General features: G+C 48.7%; 8 protein-coding genes across 11 annotated transcripts; 4 read left to right on the top strand and 4 right to left on the bottom strand.

Moving 5' to 3' along the window:
- Nucleotides 1–1,091: 1,091 nt before the first annotated feature.
- On the top strand, nucleotides 1,092–2,459 carry LOC108158027 (WD repeat-containing protein 5). Its single transcript, XM_017290170.2, has 2 exons — nucleotides 1,092–1,188; nucleotides 1,248–2,459. Exon 2 carries the CDS (start codon nucleotides 1,267–1,269, stop codon nucleotides 2,371–2,373), a length of 1,107 nt encoding a protein of 368 aa, XP_017145659.1. The 5' UTR covers nucleotides 1,092–1,188; nucleotides 1,248–1,266; the 3' UTR covers nucleotides 2,374–2,459.
- Nucleotides 2,460–2,669: 210 nt separating this feature from the next.
- On the top strand, nucleotides 2,670–6,355 carry LOC108159576 (sodium-independent sulfate anion transporter). 3 transcript variants are annotated; one of them, XM_017293022.1, is made up of 9 exons: nucleotides 2,670–2,833; nucleotides 3,174–3,473; nucleotides 3,539–3,763; nucleotides 3,836–3,951; nucleotides 4,015–4,318; nucleotides 4,586–4,888; nucleotides 4,945–5,090; nucleotides 5,153–5,345; nucleotides 6,271–6,355. In XM_017293022.1, exons 1-8 carry the CDS (start codon nucleotides 2,818–2,820, stop codon nucleotides 5,333–5,335), a joined length of 1,593 nt encoding a protein of 530 aa, XP_017148511.1. In that variant the 5' UTR covers nucleotides 2,670–2,817; the 3' UTR covers nucleotides 5,336–5,345; nucleotides 6,271–6,355. The 3 variants fall into 3 exon arrangements, with proteins under 3 accessions (XP_017148511.1, XP_033247350.1, XP_017148509.1); XM_033391459.1 differs by lacking the exon at nucleotides 6,271–6,355 and adding an exon at nucleotides 5,380–5,676 and having other exon boundaries at nucleotides 2,671–2,833; nucleotides 3,187–3,473; nucleotides 5,153–5,323; XM_017293020.2 differs by lacking the exon at nucleotides 6,271–6,355 and adding an exon at nucleotides 5,380–5,676 and having other exon boundaries at nucleotides 2,671–2,833; nucleotides 5,153–5,323.
- LOC108159573 (sarcosine dehydrogenase, mitochondrial) lies at nucleotides 5,958–8,850 on the bottom strand. The gene is made up of 3 exons (XM_017293016.2): nucleotides 7,218–8,850; nucleotides 7,020–7,162; nucleotides 5,958–6,959 (listed from the first exon to the last, which is right to left on the bottom strand). Exons 1-3 carry the CDS (start codon nucleotides 8,799–8,801, stop codon nucleotides 5,993–5,995), a joined length of 2,694 nt encoding a protein of 897 aa, XP_017148505.1. The 5' UTR covers nucleotides 8,802–8,850; the 3' UTR covers nucleotides 5,958–5,992.
- An 866-nt stretch (nucleotides 8,851–9,716) lies between these two features.
- Nucleotides 9,717–12,623, top strand: LOC108159577 (neurogenic differentiation factor 2). Its single transcript, XM_017293025.2, has 3 exons — nucleotides 9,717–9,974; nucleotides 10,070–10,440; nucleotides 12,222–12,623. Exons 1-3 carry the CDS (start codon nucleotides 9,899–9,901, stop codon nucleotides 12,522–12,524), a joined length of 750 nt encoding a protein of 249 aa, XP_017148514.1. The 5' UTR covers nucleotides 9,717–9,898; the 3' UTR covers nucleotides 12,525–12,623.
- A 484-nt stretch (nucleotides 12,624–13,107) lies between these two features.
- LOC117188117 (probable peroxisomal acyl-coenzyme A oxidase 1) lies at nucleotides 13,108–16,800 on the top strand. Of its 2 annotated transcripts, none has more exons than XR_004472474.1 (8): nucleotides 13,108–13,578; nucleotides 14,432–14,591; nucleotides 14,647–14,939; nucleotides 14,999–15,294; nucleotides 15,355–15,971; nucleotides 16,030–16,135; nucleotides 16,230–16,351; nucleotides 16,411–16,503. XR_004472474.1 is itself a non-coding variant. In XM_033391458.1 (8 exons), exons 1-8 carry the CDS (start codon nucleotides 13,455–13,457, stop codon nucleotides 16,669–16,671), a joined length of 2,010 nt encoding a protein of 669 aa, XP_033247349.1. In that variant the 5' UTR covers nucleotides 13,112–13,454; the 3' UTR covers nucleotides 16,672–16,800. The 2 variants fall into 2 exon arrangements, 1 of the variants encoding a protein (XP_033247349.1); XM_033391458.1 differs by having other exon boundaries at nucleotides 13,112–13,578; nucleotides 16,199–16,351; nucleotides 16,411–16,800.
- A 73-nt stretch (nucleotides 16,801–16,873) lies between these two features.
- Nucleotides 16,874–19,254, bottom strand: LOC108159575 (dolichyl-diphosphooligosaccharide--protein glycosyltransferase subunit 2). Its single transcript, XM_017293019.2, has 4 exons — nucleotides 19,115–19,254; nucleotides 18,730–18,968; nucleotides 17,389–18,670; nucleotides 16,874–17,326 (listed from the first exon to the last, which is right to left on the bottom strand). The coding sequence occupies exons 1-4, from the start codon at nucleotides 19,125–19,127 to the stop codon at nucleotides 16,947–16,949; spliced, it is 1,914 nt and encodes a 637-aa protein (XP_017148508.1). The 5' UTR covers nucleotides 19,128–19,254; the 3' UTR covers nucleotides 16,874–16,946.
- Nucleotides 19,255–19,570: 316 nt separating this feature from the next.
- Nucleotides 19,571–20,318, bottom strand: LOC117185805. The gene is made up of 3 exons (XM_033392296.1): nucleotides 20,123–20,318; nucleotides 19,766–20,065; nucleotides 19,571–19,707 (listed from the first exon to the last, which is right to left on the bottom strand). The coding sequence occupies exons 1-2, from the start codon at nucleotides 20,226–20,228 to the stop codon at nucleotides 19,767–19,769; spliced, it is 405 nt and encodes a 134-aa protein (XP_033248187.1). The 5' UTR covers nucleotides 20,229–20,318; the 3' UTR covers nucleotides 19,571–19,707; nucleotide 19,766.
- Nucleotides 20,264–22,580, bottom strand: LOC108160950. Its single transcript, XM_017295241.2, has 3 exons — nucleotides 22,111–22,580; nucleotides 21,842–22,047; nucleotides 20,264–21,786 (listed from the first exon to the last, which is right to left on the bottom strand). Exons 1-3 carry the CDS (start codon nucleotides 22,464–22,466, stop codon nucleotides 20,393–20,395), a joined length of 1,956 nt encoding a protein of 651 aa, XP_017150730.1. The 5' UTR covers nucleotides 22,467–22,580; the 3' UTR covers nucleotides 20,264–20,392.
- Nucleotides 22,581–22,613: the final 33 nt, after the last annotated feature.

Below are 22,613 nucleotides of genomic sequence, written 5' to 3'. Positions count from 1 at the left end.
CAAAATTGCAAATTTTAATCATAGAACAACAAGAGTAGACAGCAAAGAGCATTGAATCATCACCAGACACATTGTCCAATTCCATACATGGCCAAATAATGCGCAATGGAGAATGGGTCTTCCTCCCTCGAATATACACACATACATATGTGTGAGCAAATATTGCAGATAGTTGGAGCCATCGCTGCATGTCCTCTCTGATGAGTCATTTTTTTATGCTATAAATAACAATAATATTAATAATAATACAATAAAACATACATAATCATCGATAACTTTAATTGTAGACATATGTATCATCCATACTGTCGCTGTCACTTGTTAGATATTTTAGATCATCGATTTTATCTTTACGAGGAACTCAATTTCCTCTTGGTTGTGCCGTTTTATAAACTCAATTCGGTGTAAATTTAGCATATTATTTTGTTGATTGAAAATTTAAAAATTCCCGCTTTTTTCATACTTTTGTAGTAGAGTTGCCGCTGTGTTGCAACTGCGACCAGGCTATCGATAGTCGACTTTAATAGTCGGACGTTATACCGATGATAATCAATTTTGAAAACGATTTAAAACGAAAATAGTAAATATTATTTGTACTCACCATAAATATATTATTTAAGCTGCACATTCGGATTAGATTATCAGATAATTAATTGCAATTTTTTACAATTATCACGAAAAGTTCACTGACTTTTTATCGCACGTCTCAACGTCTACACCTTTCCTTTGTAACTTTGGTGGAGTACATAGCAGCGTCAGCATATAATTGGTGACAAATTGCCGGCATACGGTGGGATGGAAGTTTGAGGAATTTGTTTAATGTTTGATTAACAAGTCTACGCAGAATAGCATGCTGTCCAAATAAACCGCCCAATCTCCAAATATGTACTCTCATTGCAAATTAATTGCTGTTGTTGTTTGCTCTTCTCTGAATGTATCATTATTTTTGTATCCCTAGTTCTGACTAGGCGTGAATTTCTCATACACTGCGCGAAAACAAGAGAAAACAATTCAATTTACGCACTATCACACTTCAGTTTGAATTTTTCATAAAACACGCATTCGCCTGTGTTGCTGCTGCACGTTACGTCACAGTAAAAGCCGAGCCTTTCCGGCACCTAGTGTTGAGTGTTGAACAACTTTGTTAGATTGACAAACACTTTTCGTTTCTGCCAGGTTTTTTTTTCGGTAAGCCGGCTGTAAAAATTATATATTGTGCATATAAAGTAAAGTTTTCTAATATTCAGGTGCATTTCTAATGCTGCAATGATGTCTGCAGGAAACGAGACTAATGTGTCTACATATCTGCGACCGAAAGGTGATGATGCTGCCAAAATGTCTTCACTTTGTGCAGCTTCGGCTGCAGCTACTGTTCCAACTACATTAGCTGCTTCCGGTCAAGGAGATGAGTACGTCTTCAAGATGCCAATGCCGCCAGGCGCTGCTGCCAAGAATAAACCCAACTACCGCATCATCAAGGGCGCAACGGCAGGCCACTTAAGCAGCGTCTCATCGGTAAAGTTCAGCGCGGATGGCGATTATCTGGTAAGCGCATCCGCAGACCGTTTGCTCAAGTTGTGGGATGTACGCACGATCCAAAGTTATCAGACGCTGGCAGGACACGAGAAGGGCATCAACGAGGTAGTGTGTGCACAGAATGGAAAACTTATCGTCAGTTGCGGCGACGACAAAATGGTAAAGCTATGGGACTCGAATAGCAACAGTTGCGTCATGACCATGCAGGGACATTTAAACTGTGTATTCTGCTGCTGCTTCAATCCGCAAACAAATCTCATTTTGTCTGCCAGTTTCGATGGTTTGGTGCACTTGTGGGATCTCCGAACTGGCAGGATTCTCAAGAGATTGGCCGCTCATGGGGATCCCATTACATCTGTGGACTTTAACCGCACCGGCAGTCACTTCATTACGAGCAGCCACGACGGATTCATACGAATGTGGGAATCCGCCACCTTCCACCTCGTGAAGACGCTCTTGACTGACGACGACAACCCCGTGGTGGGGCATGCAAAGTTCTCGCCCAACGGCAAATACATACTGAGCTCCACCTTTGACAACACCCACAAATTGTGGAATTACGAAAAGTCAAAGGTTCTGCGCAGGTATACCGGACACAAGAATGAGTGCTACTGCCTGACCGCCAACTTCTCGGTAACGGGCGGGATGTGGATTGTTTCGGGCAGTGAGGACAAATCGCTATGCATCTGGAGCCTGCAGACAAATAAGCTGGTCCAGAAGATTGACACCAACGGCGACTTGGTTATTTGCACCGACTGTCATCCAAAGGAGAACATCATTGCCACTGGTTCCCTTGAGAAGCCCTTCACCGTCAAGACATGGAAGAGCTGTGAATAACCAGACGACCAGAAGAGAATTACCCTTTAAACGCCTACAACGAGTTCCTTAATCTGTAAATCGAGCAAATAAACGGATTCAAATTACCCATAAGTGTTTCTTCTAAGAGCGGCATTGCCATTAAGCAGACACTGCGACGATATCTCTGTGTAAACACTTGTTAACAAGATAAGCTTGTACTTGCTCTTGTAAATCATATATGGCCGGTATACACCGGCAAACAGAAACGAATGCGCTCCCTATCTCAGCCAGACGGCCAGTCGGCAAGTTGTCGAGTCAGGCCGGAGCTGATGGAGAGCGTCATTCAAGTCTGGAACGGCGTATAGAGCGGTCGCGTTTGGTCCCCAGTTATCGCTTAGTGTTTGCTCTTCCTACCCACTCTCTGTCTTTCTATTTTTGTTTCTACACGCAATTCGCGAGATCGAAACAATCAACTAATCCGCGATGAGGGCGGACGAGGGTGAGTTGGCTGCCTTAGCTGGTTCCCAGGGGTTTACCGGGTGCATTTGTCTCAAGGTTGAACGCTGTTGTTAGGTCAGTTTCGAAAAGACAGGGGCGATCGCATGCTTGTGGAAACTCTCACCAATAAAATCAATTATGGCCAATCGAGAAAATACGTGCCAATTCATAAAAGTGTATCGTGGAGGCTTATCTATCTTCTAGGAAAGTCCAACTGATAAGGGAGCGAGTGCTACCAAGTAAGATTTAATGGTTTGATTTCTATCTCCGTGGGGGGTTATCAGAATGTACCAGCGAATGTAGAGTGGAATCTAATCGGAAATTCATTCCCTGACCTGCAGATCATCTGTACAGGGAGCAGCTTCCGAGCGTGGGCACTCTGATCAGCGACAGCGGACGGAAGCTGTGTCGCCCGGCGACCATCACCAACAAGTTCCCCATATTCCAATGGCTGCCCCGCTACCCGATCGAGTACGTGATGCAGGACTTCATAGCAGGTTTCACCGTAGGACTCACAACTATACCTCAGGCCATTGCCTATGGGGTGGTGGCGGGCCTGGAGCCACAGTACGGTCTGTACTCGGCTTTCATGGGCTGCTTCACCTACATTGTTTTTGGTTCCTGCAAGGATGTCACAATCGGTAAGGGTCCCCTGTCCACGCTTCTGTCCAGCCACTGGAAACTCATTTTACACTTACGCCCGCAGCCACAACCGCCATTATGGCTCTGATGGTCAACCAGTATGCCACCATCAGTCCAGACTACGCTGTGCTAGTGTGCTTCCTGGCCGGTTGCATCGTGCTCCTCCTGGGCCTGCTCAACATGGGAGTGCTGGTGCGCTTTATATCGATACCAGTCATCACAGGCTTCACCATGGCGGCGGCCACCACCATCGGCAGTGCCCAAATTAACAATATAGTCGGCCTCAGCAGTGAGTGGGAATACATTTAGCAGCATTTCCGCAGCAGGCTAATTTGGGTTATTATTATTCTTCAAAAAATAGGTCCATCAAACGATTTGTTGCCGTCCTGGAAAAATTTCTTCACCCACTTGCCTTCGATTAGAAAATGGGACGCCCTGCTGGGTGTGTCTTCCCTCATATTCCTGCTTTTCATGAAGGTATACTCCCGCAATAGGCAACCAAAATAGTAGATCATAAACTAATCTATGTATGTTGCACAGCAAGTGAAGGACATCAAGTGGGGCAACCGTATATTCTGGAAGTACCTGGCCCTATCGCGCAACGCCTTGGCCGTGATCTTTGGCACGTTCCTTGCCTACATTCTTAGTCGCGATGGAAACCAGCCCTTCCGCGTCACTGGAAACATAACAGCGGGCGTGCCACCCTTTCGACTGCCGCCCTTCAGCACCACCGTCGATGGAGAGTACGTGTCCTTTGGCGAGATGATCAGTACAGTAGGCGCCTCTCTGGGCTCCATACCGCTGATATCGATTCTGGAAATCGTGGCTATATCCAAGGCATTTTGTAAGTACCAATTCCCCTATTCAGTCGCTCGGCAACTGTCACATCAACCCTCTCCCAATATGAGGGAAAAAGAGAAATTTGTTTCCAACAACACATTCTCGTAACGTAGCCCATGTTGGTATACATATGTACAATAACTTGTTTTGTGCATTCTCACTGTATGAATCATCCGATCGCGGCGGTTGTTCTGTGTGAATCGGTTGATAATATCAGTCCAGTCTAGAGCTGAGTTCCATATCTTATAAAAGCCCGCAATTGCATTCACAGCCAAGGGGAAAATAGTGGATGCATCGCAGGAGATGGTGGCCCTGGGCATGTGCAACATTATGGGTAGCTTCGTTCTCTCCATGCCAGTGACGGGCTCATTCACACGCACGGCAGTCAACAATGCCAGTGGAGTGAAGACGCCTCTTGGCGGAGCCGTCACGGGTGCTCTCGTGCTCATGGCATTGGCCTTCCTCACCCAAACCTTCTACTACATACCTAAGTGCACGCTGGCGTCCATCATCATAGCAGCCATGATATCGCTGGTGGAGCTCCACAAGATTGCGGACATGTGGAAGTCGAAGAGTGAGTCGTTTGTGGGTTTAGCCCGGCTGATTCTAATCCAATTCGTGTTTTTGCAGAGAAAGATCTGTTCCCGTTTTTAGTCACAATTATCACCTGCATGTTCTGGAGCCTGGAGTATGGCATTCTCTGCGGCATTGCCGCCAACATGGTCTACATTCTGTACAGCAGTGCGCGTCCCCAGGTCTACGTAAGATTGGAGAAGGTAGGCCAAAAACGCCATTAGGTTGATAGCCCCCAAATCTTAACGTATCCAACTACCTGCAGATAAATGGACACGAGGTGAGCGTGGTGGATGTAAAGCAGAAGCTCGACTATGCCTCCGCGGAGTATCTAAAGGAGAAGGTGGTTCGCTTCCTGAACCAACAGAACGGTGAAACTAGTCTGGTCGTGATCAAAGGCGAGGAGATCAATTCCATCGATTACACAGTCGCCATGGTAAGTCTTTGATTGCCCCTTTGATTGCCCGCCTTTTCTAATGCAATCTATTGCAGAACATTGTCTCCCTGAAGGAGGATCTGGACGCCCTCAACTGTGCTCTCATCTGCTGGAAGTGGAACATTGCCTCCGCCGGCGTCGTTTGCCGACTCAAGAACGATATTCGCCCCATCTTCAAGTTTGATCAGACTCTCGAGGAGCTGGTGGCCTCCCACTTCGACAGTCCTTCCAACTCAGCCTCGACGGTGTCGATTGAGGCCTAGGAGCCACCCTTAGCTAAAACAGTATTTGCCTCAGACTAGAACAATTACTTAATGTTGGAATAAGAAATAAGATGCATGCTCTTTACTGGCGACAATGTGTCTGGCGGATCGGGAGAGGAGAGGGCTATAGAATTACGTCTGTTGTCTGGTCTTCGAAGAAGGCTTGCCCCATGTCATAATAGTTGGGCCACAGAATTAATTGAGCCGTTGACCGCAACGCCTGCGACCTTTCTTCGAAACCTCGAATGGTGCCTCGGAGAAATGTAATTTATGGCCTTCCACAGGCACTTCACATCTCGAGTACCTACACAAATATAGGGAGAGGGAGCGGCAGGGAAAGTCCTTTCACCACCAGTGAGTTCTCAGTCTCATTCTCAGAAGACAAAGGTTCAACTTTAATTACGGATTATGATGCGTCTGCCGTCGTTTGGTGGTAGTTACCGAGAACCCGTTGTCCGGTAGGATCGAATGGGCTGCGCAAGTGACAGTCCGCCCGGTATCGCTTGCCCAGAATGTCTAATTCGTATTGGCCGCTCTTCACGTAGTCGGTTTCAATGGTGTGTCCATCTGGTCGCTCGATGTAGGCCTGTCCCAGGGATTTGCCGAGTGCATAGGCGTACTCTGCCCGTCGCAGAGTCCCCACTGGCTCCCCATTGCGGTAGACTCCCTCAAGGCCCCAAATAGGAACATCCTCCTCCTGCAGCGTCAGATAGACCAAGCGCTTCTTGACCCCTTCGGAACGTTGCCGCTCGATGGCCGCCTTGCCACGGTATTCGCTGCCGCTCTTGCGACAGGTGAAGCCCAGACCAGCCTCTAGCGGGGTGTCGTCCGGGCGAAGATCGAAGCTCCACAAATGGTAGCCCTTTTCACTGCTCAGGGAATAGAGAGCGCGGTAGCCAGCGTTGCGCAGACCCCGAGATGCCCCAGCAGCCATAAGGGATTTGTAGACGGCGACGCAATCGGCCTTGGGCACGTGCAGTTCGTAGCCAAGCTCTCCCACGAAACTGACCCGCAGGAGGCGGAGGCCGATGCCATTGCACTTGGCCAGCCGCGTGCAGTTTGGCGGCAGCTTCTCGTCGGAGAGTTCACAGTCCAGCAGTGGCTGCAAGATCTGGCGACTGTTGGGGCCTTGAATCGAAATGACGCCCATGTCAGCAGTTAGGTCCTTGAGACTGGCCTCGAATCCCTGCCTCCGAATCTCGTCCTGCAGTGTGCTGTACGTGTAGTAAGCCGATGCACCGCCGGCCACTATGTAGTATGCTTGACCACTAAACTTTGGATCGTAGATCTGGCCCGAACCGGAAGAAAGACGGGTTATGGTCACGTCCGCTTCCACGCCGCCGGCTGCATTGAGGGCGCAGGTGTAGACAGTTCTGGAACATATAAATATTGATCCGGTGGTCTCTAGGGCGATTCACAGGAGAATGACTTACTTGCTGGGGTCACGATTCGTGTTGGCGGAGAAGAGCCAGTCCGCCGCCTGTTGCGCCTGCGGTCCCTCGAGCAGCAGTTTGGCGAAATAGCTCATGTTGAAGACCACCGCGTTATTTCGGCAAGCCAACGCTTCCGACTTGATCTGAGCGATATTAGATGTATAGTCACTCTCAGAATCCATAGGGATCCACACTCACCAGATCGTGATGCTCTGAGAATCGACCGTACTGGAGATCGCCTTCGAGGACCTGCTCGTAGACGATGTCCCGATTGCGGGAATGTCCGTAGCTGCCATACCAGTCGTATGGCTGGACGGCAGCTCTATTAGCTCCTGAGGGCAGGAAGTAGCCGGGACGCTCCCAGCCCTGCTTCTCCTCCATGACGGCGTTGGCCAGAATCATCTGGTCGTGGAGCGGATCCTTCTGGAAATCACGGCCGGCCAGCGGCTGATCGTACTTGAACACCATGCTGTAGTTCTTCACGTAGCTCTCGTGCGACTTCTCCCGTATCCACTGGGTGGCGCGTCCCTGCTCGGGTGTGAAGCGACGCAAATCAAAACCAAACATGGGCAGATCCGGCTGTCCATTGAGGATCCACAGGGCGGTCTGTTCACCACAGCCTCCGCCGAACATCATGCCTGCCGAATTGAAGCCGCAGTTGTGATAAAGTCCGTTCAGGACAGGATCGGGTCCCATTATAGGCTTGTGGTCGGGTGTGAATGACTCGGGGCCGCAGACAGTGCTCTTTACGCCGTACTTGGCATAGCTGGGGCACAGCTTCTGGGCACCCTCAACATGCGTCTCGAACACCGACCAGTCCAGCTCGTAGAGGCCAAAGTGAAAGTCCTTTGCCACCGGATCCAGCAGGATCGGGTTGGGCTCATAGCCACCCATGCAGATGGCATCGCCCTGGATGCGGAAGTATGTGGAGTAGTCGTGGTCCCGGATATTGGGCAGGCCACGCACTCCTGGTATCGATTCGGAAACGATGTAGGCGTGCTTCATAGGCACCAGCGGTAGGTGGGAGCCGTGCTTGGCCACCAGATCCCTGCCCCAGACTCCTGTGGCATTTACCACTCTCTCCGTTCGTATGTTGCCATAGGGTGTTGCCACGCCGACTACCTTTTTGCCGCGCGATGTCTGCTCCAGGAGAATGTCATCGACTCCGCAATTCTCGATCACCTCTGCGCCCCGATTGGTGGCCGCCCTCTTCAAGGCCGCACACAGCATGGCGGGATCCATGACACCATCGCCGGGTGAGTAGAGGGCGCCGATGAAAGCAGAGGGATCGAGGAGGGGGAACAACTTCTGTGTCTCCTCCGGACCGAGGATCTGGTTCTCAATGCCCAGAGCAGATCCCACGGTGGCCAGGCGCCGGTACTCGTCCAGCCTCGTCTCGTTGTGGGCGATGAAGAGGCCTCCGTTCTGTATCCAGCCAGGATCGAGGCCCGTTTCCGACTCCAGTTGCTGGAGCATTTGGCGCGAGTTGGCAAGCAGCTGGATATCGACATCATTGGGGCGCAGACGCCAGAGCAGGCCCGCAGTGTGCCAGGTGGTACCGGCTGTGAGTTGCGCACGCTCCAGAAGCACTGCCCTCACCCCACGCCGCGCAAGATGATACAGGGTATGACATCCTGCCGACCCGCCACCGATTATAACCACATCCGCCGATGCTGGCAGCGTCCCCGTCGGTGATCCTCTCTGATGGCTGAGGGCTCGCGCGGGCCTGAGGACGATATCCTTCCGGGCTGATGTCTGATGCAAGATGCGATGGCGCCACATTTCAAGATGCTGCCTCTCGCGACGAATTCAGTGAAAACACTAAGCCCTAGGCCCCGGATTTCGAGGCCAGCACGATCCCGGTTGGGTCTTGATAAGCTTTTTCGATGAGTTTGCTGAACCTTGGGGTCGCCATTCTCCTGATAAACTCAGATTCAATGACGTCTCTCGACGATAATGAGGGACACTGATCAAGGCAAGGCACAGATGTGGATGGAAAAACTATCCCTCTCCGCTTTGGCACCCGGAATCTTATCTCGGAAGTGTGCCAAATACTAGTTTCGGACTAGGATAGGTCAATAGACATTGTAGTTTTCCCGCTCAGAGAATAAGTACAATATAATACGATTATGGAATTATAATGGAATAAAAAGCAACATAAATCAAACTCCCTAAAGCCAAACCTTCAACAGGATACATCGGCTAAGTATTATTACTACTCCATCGATCCACAGAGGTTTATTGTTGATCAATTACTTAAGCTCTGTCCTTACGCAGGATGCATACACTCGCAGAGGAACCCCAGGATTATGATCACTCTCCACCGCCATTAAATGTTTTGTCTTAAGAGCTGTGCTGTGTACCAGGTGGTTCCAGCTGGAACTGGGAGCTTGGCACGCTTCGCACTCGCTTATCGCAGTATCCTTCAGTGTGGTGTGGGATGGGATGGGTGTGAGAACTCTTAAATAAACGCCATCGGATAAACAACAAACAGTCGATTCATTTTGTTTTTCCGAACCGAACTAAAGTAAAGCAAACCAAACCGAACCAATGTGGTGGCAGCCAGAAGCAGGAGAGAGTGCCGAGATCGCACCATGTGTTGGCTCTTCCGCCAATTGCAAGCGGTTCACGGAGCGGGGCACCGCCTACAAGTGCCAGAAATAGATGGGTCGGAGAATAGAGGAAAGTGCTCAAAAAGGAGGATTCTCTCGTGACCCTCCACAGAAGTGCTCTAATTGTCGTTCAGATCGGACGTCGTTCGTGTTCGGTTTCGGGTTTTACTTTCACATTATACGATCCCCATACCATACGTAGAGTTTGTCCGTGGATTTATATATCCACATTGTAAAGAGTGCTTTTTAGTGACCATTTATAACATAATGCCACGCAAGAAGCGTTCCTCCAGCCCCCTGGATTTCTACGATGACGACTTTGATGAGGATGCCAGCTCGCAAAGTAAGCAGAACTCCACCGTCCCTGAAAGCCAATTACGTGACCCGTGTCACAGTCATAGGCAATAGTATGCTCATGAGCTCCATTCCATTATTTAGGCTCCCAACCGCCGGTGCAACGCAATGCGGCGAATGCCCGGGAGCGGATGCGTATGCGGGTCCTGTCAAGCGCGTACGGACGTCTGAAGACCAAATTGCCCAACATTCCGCCCGACACGAAGCTCTCAAAGTTGGACACGTTGCGTTTGGCGACGCTCTACATTAAACAGCTAATTACGGCCGTCGAGACTGGCAGCCACAGCCATAGCCACAACCACAGCCACTCGAACACCGCCGGAATGGATGCCCTGGACACGAGTCACATGCCTGAGGCGTCACACGGTTGCGGCAGTGGCGGGGCCAACGTAGGAGCAAGCCTAAGCGGAGGCGGAGGCAATTTCCATTTCCACAATGGAGGACACAGCGGCATGGTAAGTGTCATTGCAATCTGAGCGATCTCTCTCGATCCGATCCCAGTCCCTGCACAAGATAAGTGATGTCAGTGGCATCACTTAACGCTGCATCCACCATGCACCCATGGACTTATGAATGGCATCACCAGCAGCTGGGTATCGTCAATGCCATGCCTGACAGGTGTCATAACCGAACCTATCTCCTGTGATAGGTATAGTTCATCATCATTATAAAACTGAGTGTCGGTAGGAGCGTTTAGGCCAATTAAACGGGATACATCATGTCAATGAGGCCATAATAGGGATATATTTCTTTTATATATATGTATGTAAATATTGTCTCTTCAAATTGGACAAAGTTCAGAATCTATATCTCTGCATAATCCTGTCAAAATCGACGTCACACCCCTTTTATCTCCTATATTGACGAATCCTCTTATAGTGGAAGCCGACGGCGTTTTAAGGCGACAGTGTAATTCAAATGTACATCCTATATTCTATATACACTATAAAGATTAGATTGGACTATTCTTTTGTCCTGGTTTCCATCTTTAAATGGCCACAAGACATGGGAGTCGAAGACACATATACTTGCATATCTATTGGGCAACATCTGCTCGAAGGCTGCGATGCTGTGGAAGTATTTCCACCTTCTGTATTCAGAGGTTCTCCCCGTCCCCATCCCCAGCCCCAAGACTTACCCAACCCCGAACCCCATACCCTGTCCAGGCCAGTCGGTGGCAGTCAGAATAGAGTCAGAGCGGCCCCCCACTAGAAGAACATTCAAATCAAATTTTGTGATTTCAGTTTGCCTTGCTTTCCTGTAATACGATACTTTTGTGAATTTCAAAAATATTAAATATGAGTGACAGGCTCATGGAGACGGTCTGCGGACGGGCGGGGGCGATAGACGGCAACATTAGTTAGTCTTTGCTTTATTTTTAAAGATGCTCGACTTTGATGCGCCCAAAGTGAATGACATCCAAGGGAAAAGTGTCGCCGCGTCGGATCAGAGCAGACCAGACCACAGCAAGGCAGAGAAGAGCAATTTTCTCACTTAGCTTGGATAATTGTAATTAAAAGTTGTCTGTCTAACCAGATTAGAAACTCTAGATGTTCCAATATTCTTCTCCAAACGGAATGGCATGAGGTTTACACAATCTGTCCGTACAGATTCAGATTCATGGCATACATACCGCTTCGCTACTTATCCAAATAGAAGCAATTGTTTACTCAATTGAATGCGTGAAAATATCAGCAAATATTTCCCCGCCTTGTGCCCATATGGCAGCAGATCTCTCATGAGATGGGATCGTTCCAGTCTCAGTCTCAGTCCCTTTTCCGTTCCAGCACCCTAATTTATCCCACACTCACGCACGCGCCGCTAAAAAGTTGACATGTGAATGCTGATGATCAGCAGCAGCGTCGCGTCTGCTGGGAATTTACATACGTAACGTAACCCATTGGCTCGGTTTCTCTTCCCTGGCGTTATTTGTGCTCGATCCCTTCGCATAAACGTGCAGGCCCTATGTAGATATATGGCTGCAATTGGGTGTCTTCTGTCCGCAAGTGTTTGGCTGTTTATGTTTTTATAGATTCGTTAATGAGGCTGTTATTGTTGATCTATGAAAACATTTCCAAGAGGAGCCACTAAAAACAATCAAAGTTGTATAAACAAACAATGGCGCTGTCGCTGTCGCTGTCGGTTCGGTTGTCGTCATATTGTTCCATTTATAGCTATGCGGTTTTCCTCTGCCCATATGATTTATGAAAACATCCTCATATCCATTTCCTTTCAGAGCTGGCCCTTTGAGTTCCATCAGAGCAATCGCAGCCTGCCTTTTGGCTCCTCCCGCATGGACTGGCAGTCGCTGCAGGCCCAGTCATACCCGAAATCCGCACGCAGCGAGTTAGACGTTCCGGCCGCTCTCAGTTACGGCCAGATGCCGGATTCGCATGGGCACTGGTATCCTTCGGAGATGCACCAGATGGAGGTGACGGCCACAATCAATGGTTGTGCCTATGAGACGGCTACAGCGGGAATGGGACAGCACCAGCGCGGCATAGCAATAGCTACCAGCCATGCCCATGGTTTACAATAATGCATTTACATGAATTTATGAATGTTGTTCTTACTCAACTCAAGCCAAATGTAATTAACTAACTATTCGTAATTGTATTAAATCGTGATTTAATTATAATTGTACTTAAACTTACGAAAAACGTATCATAATTAAGGCCAAAGATTTATATTTTTCATTTAAAGCGAATATATGTCTTTAATCATCACTGAATTTCGAATATTCAACAAGTCCGCGCCAAAGTTGGGCACGACTTTTTTCTGTACTGCAGCCATGGTAATTTGGAGACCCTGGTAAACAGCTGATTGCACAAACAAAGAGCATTTTATCAACAAAAGCAGATGAGAGTATTTTTATGCTGACCACGAAATTTGTATACCCTTTAGCCAGCAAGGGAAGACATTTCACAGATAGTACATGTATAATAAAATAGAAACCGAAATGATTGAACGGGATAAACGTTTCAGTGGATATATGGAGCAATGGATTAAGTCTCAGTGGAGTAAAAAGGTCCTAAGAAAGACTGGTGGTAATTTTTGGGCCAACGCGACGTCAAAGTCTTAATAATGTCCATCCATAGAGTATTGTCTTCGTGTATTTATTAAATGTAGCACAACAACAATCGCAAGTGGATTTACTCACAATTATTTCGACACAAAAAAAATTACATGTATTCGCTCACATACGTCGAGGCGCGGTTAAAGTTCACGTTGGAGAGCTGGGATTTGCGATTAGATTTCGAATTTGCTTAGAACTGCAGATAATCGGAATTTACTTTTGTCCACTTCACAGTTACGCTACTAGTCCGGTAGCACTTAACAAGCACTTAAAAGTTGTTTCTTTAGTTAGTCAGTACGCGCTCTCTGACGAGGACGGAAGCTTTGTTGTGCACACGACGTGAAACCAGTCCCGGGAATCGAGAACCTGTTTTTTTACGAAACCTGCATCGAAATGCCATCTAAAGAAGTGAATCCCGATCTGCTGAAGGAGCGCCACACAGCTACCTTTGATCCCCACGAGTTTGCCGTCTTCTGGGCTGGTGGCGAGGAGAGATACAAAGAAAAGAAAAGCCTGGGTAAGCTCTGCTCTTATAAAATAGATACTCATGGACGAGAGTACATATGTACATATGTACGAATATGTGCATGCATACAGATGTACTTACTCGCTTGTATGGGTGGGGTACGCAGTGCCATTCACTGGAGAAACAACCGGTCGGTTAATAGCAGTACTCCCTGCTCTAGCCGAGCTTGGCGCAATCCAAATCGCGTTTCACAATCGTCAGTGCCAGAAAAATTGCGCCAGAAGCATGACGGAGCAAAACAATAATATACATTTGTTTGAAACTGATAATGCAATTCTGGACTTGTTGAAGACTTTCTTATCATCAATGCAACTGTGTAGTTTTTTGTTTTCTCCCCGCATCAGACCTTTCATCGAAGTCTTTGTTTTGATTAGCCCCTTCTTCGGCTCTCCATTCATTAGTTTGCTGCACGCTTTTGCCGAGTTCATTAATTATGCACATATTCCAAATGACGAACAGTCTACTAAAACAGAATCGTAACCTTTAGGCCAAATTATCTCCAGCTAGAGCAGCTACAGCAGCTTTGCTCTGCGGGTGTTAATCTTTGCACTTTGTCTCCGATTCTTGATAAATCAGAATAGCCGTGTACTTTGGATGTTTGATTTTATAGCGTATGAACTTGTTTGGAGCTGCTCCTATTTCATTCTATTTATAGAGTCACTTGAAATAACTCTATTGCGAACAGCTGATAGGCTTATCTGGCAGGTTTGGCTTAGCTGAACAGAGCACAATAAATGGCCAAAGGACAAGTTGTTAACATCAGTCAATTAATACCACTGATAAAGAATGAAATCCATTACAATGTTATCATTAAGACTTTTATTGATTTGTAATCCTAAAATAGAAAAAATGTTCCTCGAGGACCCGGCATTAAAGGATGACCTACCAATCTCCTACCTGTCGCACAAGGAGCTGTACGAGCACAGCCTACGCAAGGCGTGCATCATAGGCGAGAAGATACGGAAACTCCGCGCTGAAGGCGAGGATGGCGTCGATACCTACAAGTAAACAGTCTATAAATAATCGCAGTTAATGGACTCTATCTTGGATATTTTCTAGTGCGCTGCTTGGTGGCTCTCTGGGCGCCGCCATATTGAAGGAGGGCAATCCTTTGACCCTACACTATGTGATGTTTGTGCCCACCATCATGGGTCAGGGCACTATGGACCAGCAGGTGGAGTGGCTGAGCAAGGCATGGGACTGCGAGATTATTGGAACCTATGCTCAAACAGAGCTAGGACATGGAACGTTCTTGCGGGGTCTGGAGACTCGCGCTGATTACGATGCCAGAACCCAGGAGTTTGTCATAAACACACCTAGCCTTAGTGCCTACAAGTGGTGGCCGGGAGGCTGTTAGTATACGACAATAGTACGACCATCTCTTCCAAATTCAAAACGATTCTATTCACAGTGGGTCATACGGCAAACCATGCTGTTGTGGTGGCTCAACTATACACCAAGGGCGAGTTCCGTGGTCTGGCGCCGTTCATTGTCCAGCTGAGGCACTCGGACACTCACGAGCCTCTGCCTGGCATCGACATCGGCGATATTGGTACGAAACTGGGTATGAAGTCCGTGAACAATGGCTATCTGGGTCTGAAGAATGTCCGCGTTCCTCTGAACAATATGCTGATGAAGAATCAACAGGTTCTGCCGGACGGCACCTATGTGGCGCCCAAGAACAGCGTTCTCACCTATGGAACAATGGTATTAAAGGATTAAATCTGAGTTTTAGACCTTGCTCTAGCATTTATATAATAATTCTAGATGTTTGTTCGATGCGCTCTGATTCGCGACACTGCCCAGAGTCTGGCCAAGGCATCTACCATTGCCACAAGGTACTCGGCGGTGCGCCGACAGAGTCCTATCGATCCAAATCAGCCGGAGCCACAGATCATGGACCACACCACTCAGCAGCTGAAGCTGTTTCCCCAAATAGCCAAGTCCATTGTATTCAAAACCACCGGCGACGGTATTTGGAACATGTACAACGTCTTGTCGGGGGAGATCGAGCAGGGTAACCTAGACCGCCTGCCCGAGATGCATGCCCTGTCCTGCTGCCTGAAAGCCATCTGCAGTGCTGACGCCGCCGCTGGTGTGGAGACCTGCCGTCTGTCCTGTGGCGGCCATGGCTACATGGACTGCTCCAATTTTCCGACCATATACGGCATGACGACCGCTGTCTGCACGTACGAGGGTGAAAACACAGTAATGTTGCTGCAGACTGCCCGATATCTGGTTAAGGTATACGGCCAGGCCTTAAACGGGGAGAAGCTGGTACCAACAGTGGCCTACATCAATGACGCGCTAAAGGAGAGGCAGTTTGTTAATTTCGATGGTTCCCTAGAATCCATTGTCAAGGCCTTCCAGTTTGTGGCCGCCAAGTAAGCGAATCCCCGGTCTCTGCTATGAAATCTATCTATTATTATTTTCACTATGCAGCAAAATCCGTATTGCCTATGAGCAGATTGAGCAGCGTCGTAGACAGGGCCACAGCACCGAAATGGCAGCTAATCTGAGCGGAACCTTTTTGACTGCAGCGGCAGACGTAAGTCAATATCACAATTTTAGTTGAGCCATATAATAAAGGTAAATAATTTGATACATGCAGCTCCATGGACGTGCCTTCCTGGCCGAATCAGCCTATACGGAACTGTTGGCCGTGTCGCGACAGGTTTCACCAGCGCTGGCCGATGTCCTGAAGGTGGTGCTGGAGCTATACTTAGTTGATGCCTGTCTCAATCGCATTGGCGACTTCTTGCGCGTAAGATGTTCAACCGTTTCGAGATCTGAATGTTTTACTTCACTTCCAAATGATTGCAGTTCATCGACCTCACAGACAAAGATGTCACAACGTTGGAGATTCGCCTGCAGAACTGCCTGAAGCAACTGCGACCAAATGCCGTCACCTTGGTGGACAGTTTCGATTTGCATGATCGCGTTCTGGACTCTGTACTGGGGGCGTACGATGGCAACGTCTACGAGCGCATATTCGAGTCGACCAAAAAGAATCCGCTCAACAAGGAGCCTGTGAACGAAGCATTCCACAAGTACCTGAAACCCTTCATGAAGGCACACCTCTAAACACACTTATTAAGTGGGTTATTTTCCCCACTATTGTTACTCTTGTAAATATATTGTTGTGCAGTTGAAATTAGGCTGTAAAGTTATACTCGCACGAATAAATAAGTAATTTTTAGGTATTCTACAAAAGCTGCTTGTGTGGGTCGTATTAACCTTAACCTAATCGTTTTATTAAAGGTTACTATAATGACAAAGCTGAAAGTAGATAGATAGAGAGTGCCACATTTATTTACTTTATTCAATTACGTACGGACAATGTCTGGTGCGATTTGAGTTTATGACGACGCACTTGACGGGTTCTTTGAGTTGCGTAGTGCATACAGACGCCTCAGCAAACGGTTGCCAGTAAGGAATGTGAATATTGCGATGGGTATCAGCAGGCGCAGGGTTTGGAACATGTTCAGTTGCATCCAGAAGACAAAGAACAGAAGCAGAATGCCGCCAAAGCCCACATGGAAACCGATTGTGCTCGGTGCCAGAGTGAAGTTGGAGACGTTCACGCCCAACTTGCCCCAGAAGATAAACAGCAGAACCAACGGGGTAATACAGAGTCCAGTGAATATGTCCGACACAATACGAGGCGGCCTCTTGTCAGGCACACGGAATTGATGAACAATCTCAGGACGGGGACCTGAAGGGATTTTCGGCTTGACTTCTGCAAAAAGTGTACCATTTCGTTAAGTTACAATCTCAATATTCAAGGTATACTCCCCATACCTCTATCCTCGCTGAATTTCAGCTGGATATCAGCCACAAGCCACTCGAAGGAGTTGGACAGCGAAGCATCGCCCACGGTCAGGTAGATGTTGTATGTGCCACTCTGGTAATTAAAGTTCTTGCCATTGCTGCCAATGTCCATGTCGAATTTGTAGGCCTTGCTGCTGTCCTGTTCCGCCACAAAGATAATCTCCTTGTCTGTTTGCTTGTTGTAAAGACGCACAAATGCTTGATGGACGGCGAGTGGCTTGTTGTTAGACTCCTCCACTAATACGGCCCTCAGCAGCAGCTTTTGTGTAGTATCCGCCGACAAGGTCTCCTTTAACTTGCTAGGATAATTCACGCTTTGTTTGCGCGTGGCAGCACTGGCATCCGACTCGGCAATGCCAACGTCGAGAGACTGGACCTTGACACGTCCGAGTACTTTGAATTGCACTGTCTGCGTGTACACGCTATCTGCACTCAGTTCGGCCTGATAGATGCCACGGGCCGGTTTCAAGCTGGCCAAATCGGCCACATAAGTGGTCTTGTCTGAAGACTTGGAAGTCACCGAGATTTTCTCAGCTAGCAAAGAGTTGTCCTTTTTGTGGAACACCTTGGCAGTGATAATCTTCGGGGCGGGCGACAAAGGCTTGCCAAGTAAATCGACAACAGCTATATTCAACGTGGGTGACTGGGCGTCCAACTGGCCGTTTCCGATCAGCTGCACACAAATGGGAGCAATCTTTTCGTCAGCCCCAATGGTCTTCAATGCCTCAATCAATACGTGAGCTCCCTTAGCGGACTGCACCGAACGACGACTCAGGAAATAGTTGGCAAACTTAACAGCTTGTGCGGCACTGACTGGTGCTGGCTTGTTGTAGGCTTTGGCAACGCCGAAAGCACCGTTAATGATCAAAGACGTGATGCTCAAGCCCCCCTCGAACTGAAGGAGTTTTCCGTCCACCTCATCGGCCTGAACGATAGCATCTTCAACGCGATTCGCAATGAAGGCGGCACCGCTGCCCAGCTGAACAGCCACATTGAATCCATAGCCCAGACCAGTCAGTGTATCGTCCTTCTTTAGAAGCTCCTGGAGGCGCTTTACAATCTTACCCTGAGTGGCTTCACTGACCTGTACACCGAGTGCCTTGTGTGTGACTAAGCGATAGTAAATCTCTTGAGTGCTGCCCAGTTCGGAATCCAACGAGCTGTACACTTTCGAGAGCAGTGCTTCGTCAAGTTTCGCAGAACAGCCCAGGTTCTTGCTAGCACCAATGAAATAGTAGTCCTTTTCGAAGCTCTGGAACCGAGAACAAAGGCAATGATTCAAGGTTCAGTGAACGTTTGCTAAGCACTTACGTTCAGCTTGGATTCCTGATGCAGGGCCGCTATCTTCTTGCACAGCGGTTCCTTCTGGGTGGCATCGGTTAACTGAATGTTAAGGCTGGAGAAAAATATGGCTTGCAGATCATTGGAACCGAATCCATCCACAAAGACTTTTTGTAGGCGGGTGAGATCCTTTGGACCCAGATGGCTATCAACGGTACGCGTACTCCACGTTGGCGCACAGGCGCATAGTACGCAGAAGAGCGTCAGACCTGCAACATAACAGAACCATGAGAATGACAAGCTCTAACCACGAAAATCAGACAGAGACAGCACTACGATATCAAAGCCGGCGTTTCCTTTGCCAGTGTCCCGAAACTCTGCGGTTCCGGGCCCAGTTTTAGCGAACTCTACCCACCTAACTTCAACATTTTCCTATATTGTGTTTGCGTTCAACAACTTTTTCTTATATTCTATAGGAAAACAAATAAAAATCGCCCAAAATAGCCAGCACCGCCTGTCTCAGCTTCGATATTCGATATTCACAGACACGTCAGCGGCAGTCAATTTATTACATCGCATTACACGGTAACTACACATTTGCTACATAGTGCGGCAGAGCTGCAAAACCATCGTTATCGATAGATTCAAATTTGCTCATCACTCTGGGGATTCCTTCTTAATGAATCAATCTATCCATAAGCCCCCTTCTCAAAATAGCGGATGCCTTTGTGACCAACTATAAAATATGTTAGTTATTTCCTTTTTACACAACCTCGATATCGTTTGCTATCGATGCAGGGATGCACAATAGGCGTGCCACCACTACCGACGCAGCCCTGGTGTAAGCAGGCTATAAAATAACAGAGCTATCGATAGTCAGAACATAATGATATATTTAAAACAATTTAATTTAACGACAAAACCAAGTGTTCTGCTATTGAAAAACATGGTGATTCCTTATTCGTGGATCGGAAAGTGAGTATAAGTATCCTAGAATATCAGTTTGGTCTGCGGTTGAATAAAAAGCAGGTTGATTAAGAATTATTGCTGCCTTACACGTACATACCCTATGGGGCAAACTTTTCGGTGCACTCTTGAATGGGCCTTGTAATCAAATACTTTTTTTTGAAGGTCTTTGTGGGATCACCATCATGGTTCCAAAGAGTTATGGCCGTTGTACAGTACACCGGGTACTTGTTGACCAGAGTCTCCTTTCGTTCCTCATCCACCGGTGGTATGTCCTTACAATAGACATCGAAATACTCAGTGGTGCTCACACCCAAGTCCGCAGTTGCTGAAGCTTGACGATTGTACTCGTCGAATAGCTCCTGCCACAGAAACTGCTCGATTCGGTTGGCACGGGTGGCTGCAGCCCAAGCAAAATGCCATTAATCAAATCCTTAGACATGGCCAAGATACTTACTCAGAGCCTTGTTGATTTTGGGTGGTCCATAACTGATTTGGGACTCGGTGAATTCAATTGGGCACGGCCCGCGAGAATTTGGAAGTTTCTTACCAGGTTCGGCCATTTTAACGGCAGCTGCGTATATAGTAACTTTTAGTATTACAACTAACGAGAATAATTTATTATGATGCTAGCAACAATGTGACAATGAAAATACTTATGGACTAGCCTACTTGATCGACCAAACAACACTCGACGCAGGGCACCGGGCAACCACAGTGTTAGCGTCTAGGCAACAGATTGATCCGGTTCCGACGCTGGTGGCGCATCGTCTTCCACGATGAGAGAGACATCTCTGGGTCTCAGTAGGCAGTAGTAGACTATGAGGGTGGCTACGAACATAATCCCGCTGTAGACTATCCACTCCCCGATGAAGCCGAACCACCAGGACTCGAACTCCTCGTTGTCATACCAAATGGCCGTCATGGTGATATTCTCGACCAGCGTCAGCATCAGAAAGCCGCCATACCAGAGCCGGATGCTCTTGAAGCACACGCGAAACTCCAGCAGCACAAAGATGTAGACGTAGGCCAGGAGCAGATAGAATAGCGTGCGGTTCCAGCTGCCACGACAGCGCGTCTCCAAAGCCAGGCACGCCAGCATTAGGGCATAGTGCACGCCCAACACAATGAAGAAGGCTCGGGGATAGAAGACGCAGAACGTGGCCAGAGCCAGCATCCGCATCGTGATGAAGGCAATCCAGCCGAAGAAGGCAACAGTGCGGCCGGCAAAGTCATCCTGCTGAATGCCGTTCACTATTTTCGTGGGCCGGGGGAAGTAGAAGTCCACGACATCCTTGGGCGTGAGCGGGGTGTCCTTTGGCGTCTGTATTCCAGGCGATCGGGCCACCAGCGGACTACGCTCCTCATTCGGCTCCTCGTTTACCCGTCCTATAAGAAGCTTTGGCGGACGTGGTACATGCTCCTTGATGTACAGCTGCGCATTGATCAGCAGCATGTCCTTAAACGTTTCCAGCTGCGAGAGCGGTCTGGTGACGCGACGACTCCGCCGGTGCTCGTTGTCCGATACGGTTCGTCGCAGATCAGGGAGTGGAGGGCCATCATCAGAGGGTTTTAGTACGGGCAGTTCTGGCGGTGCTGTTACCGGCGGTGGAGGTGGTGGCGGTGTTTCGGGCACTGTGTCCAGCACTTCAATGGTGTCAAGGTCTTCTAGATCCTTTTGCCACAGTCGCAGCTTGGGCCTCGTCACCTGCAGCTTGTCATCGTCGGTGGCATTGTCCTTTGGCCCAGTGTGCAGCAAGGCCTTCGTCTCGAGCTGTTCCAAACCGTCATTGTCGACCTCATCTTCTCCCCGCACATGCACCTCGTGAGTGGCCACACCTGGATCGGGATCCGTTCTCTGGCGCGCATGAAAGTTGGCCATGATCCTCTCCGACTCCGGGAAGCTGGCGATTGTGCGCTCCGACTCCCTTTTCTTGCGCTCGGCATCGCAGCACAGGCGCTCGTTCTGCTCCAGCTGGCAGCGATGCGACTCCACCTGTTGTGGCGTGGCCCAGGGATAATGGCGACCCACGCGACGCTGGCTCTCAATGCGATGATAGCTGGTTGTTATGGCGGCCAAATCGATTGCCGAGAAGACCAGGGATAAGGCCTGTACGGCGGCTGCAATGGCAATGGATTGAAATGGATGCAATATGCAAGATAGCATTGTACTTACAGGTTTCGTAGTTGCGAAAGAGGTCCTGCTCAAGCATAAAGTATAGCTGTAGGATTATTTGAGGCGCTGCCTGGGCGTAGGCTTGGATGAGCAGATACAGCTCTATACTGGAGGTTTGCGTCGCCTTGTTCAAGCACTTCATGCGCTCCACATCGTCATCGTCGTGGAAGAGTGCCTCGACGGCCCAAAACAAGCGCATTGAGAACCTTATCGGAAACAGTCACTGTAAGCACGGCCTTGACCTACATACATATTTCCCATACACCTACCTGTACACAACAAAAAAGGGGAACAGCATGAGCCGGAGCAAACCAAGGGCAAGAGCAGCGCACTTGTTATGATCGGAGCTGGCGCTGCTGCGCTGTTCCCGGGACGTGATCACCAGCAGGAATGTTAGGGCGGGCGGTACGAACACCAGCACCAGTGTGCCAGCCCCAAAACCCGGCGCATGCTGTCTGAAAAGCTGGTAGCTGAGGGCCAAATCGGATGCAGTCTGTGCAATGTACACCAGCAGCGCCAGACAAGTGGGCACTATGTAGGAGAAGTATATGCGTGTGCGGCTCCGTATGGCGTAGCCGAGTATATGTTGCGGTGGAGTGGCTGCATGACCAAGTCCCGCTTCCATGGCAATGTTGATGTCACCTACAGTATGCGGATTCCCCTTAGATTTTGTGCGGAAGCGAATCGTTCCTTACGTCTTTAGCTGGTGAAATGCGTTCTGACACTGAGCAGACTATGAGTAACAGCCTCTCCCATCGTAATGGTTATCAGT

Source organism: Drosophila miranda, chromosome 3 (assembly GCF_003369915.1).
Source record: "Drosophila miranda strain MSH22 chromosome 3, D.miranda_PacBio2.1, whole genome shotgun sequence".
In the NCBI taxonomy this organism is placed as follows: Eukaryota; Metazoa; Arthropoda; class Insecta; order Diptera; family Drosophilidae; genus Drosophila; species Drosophila miranda.
Note: the sequence above shows the minus strand (reverse complement) of the source record. Positions and strands in the feature narration are given on the sequence as shown.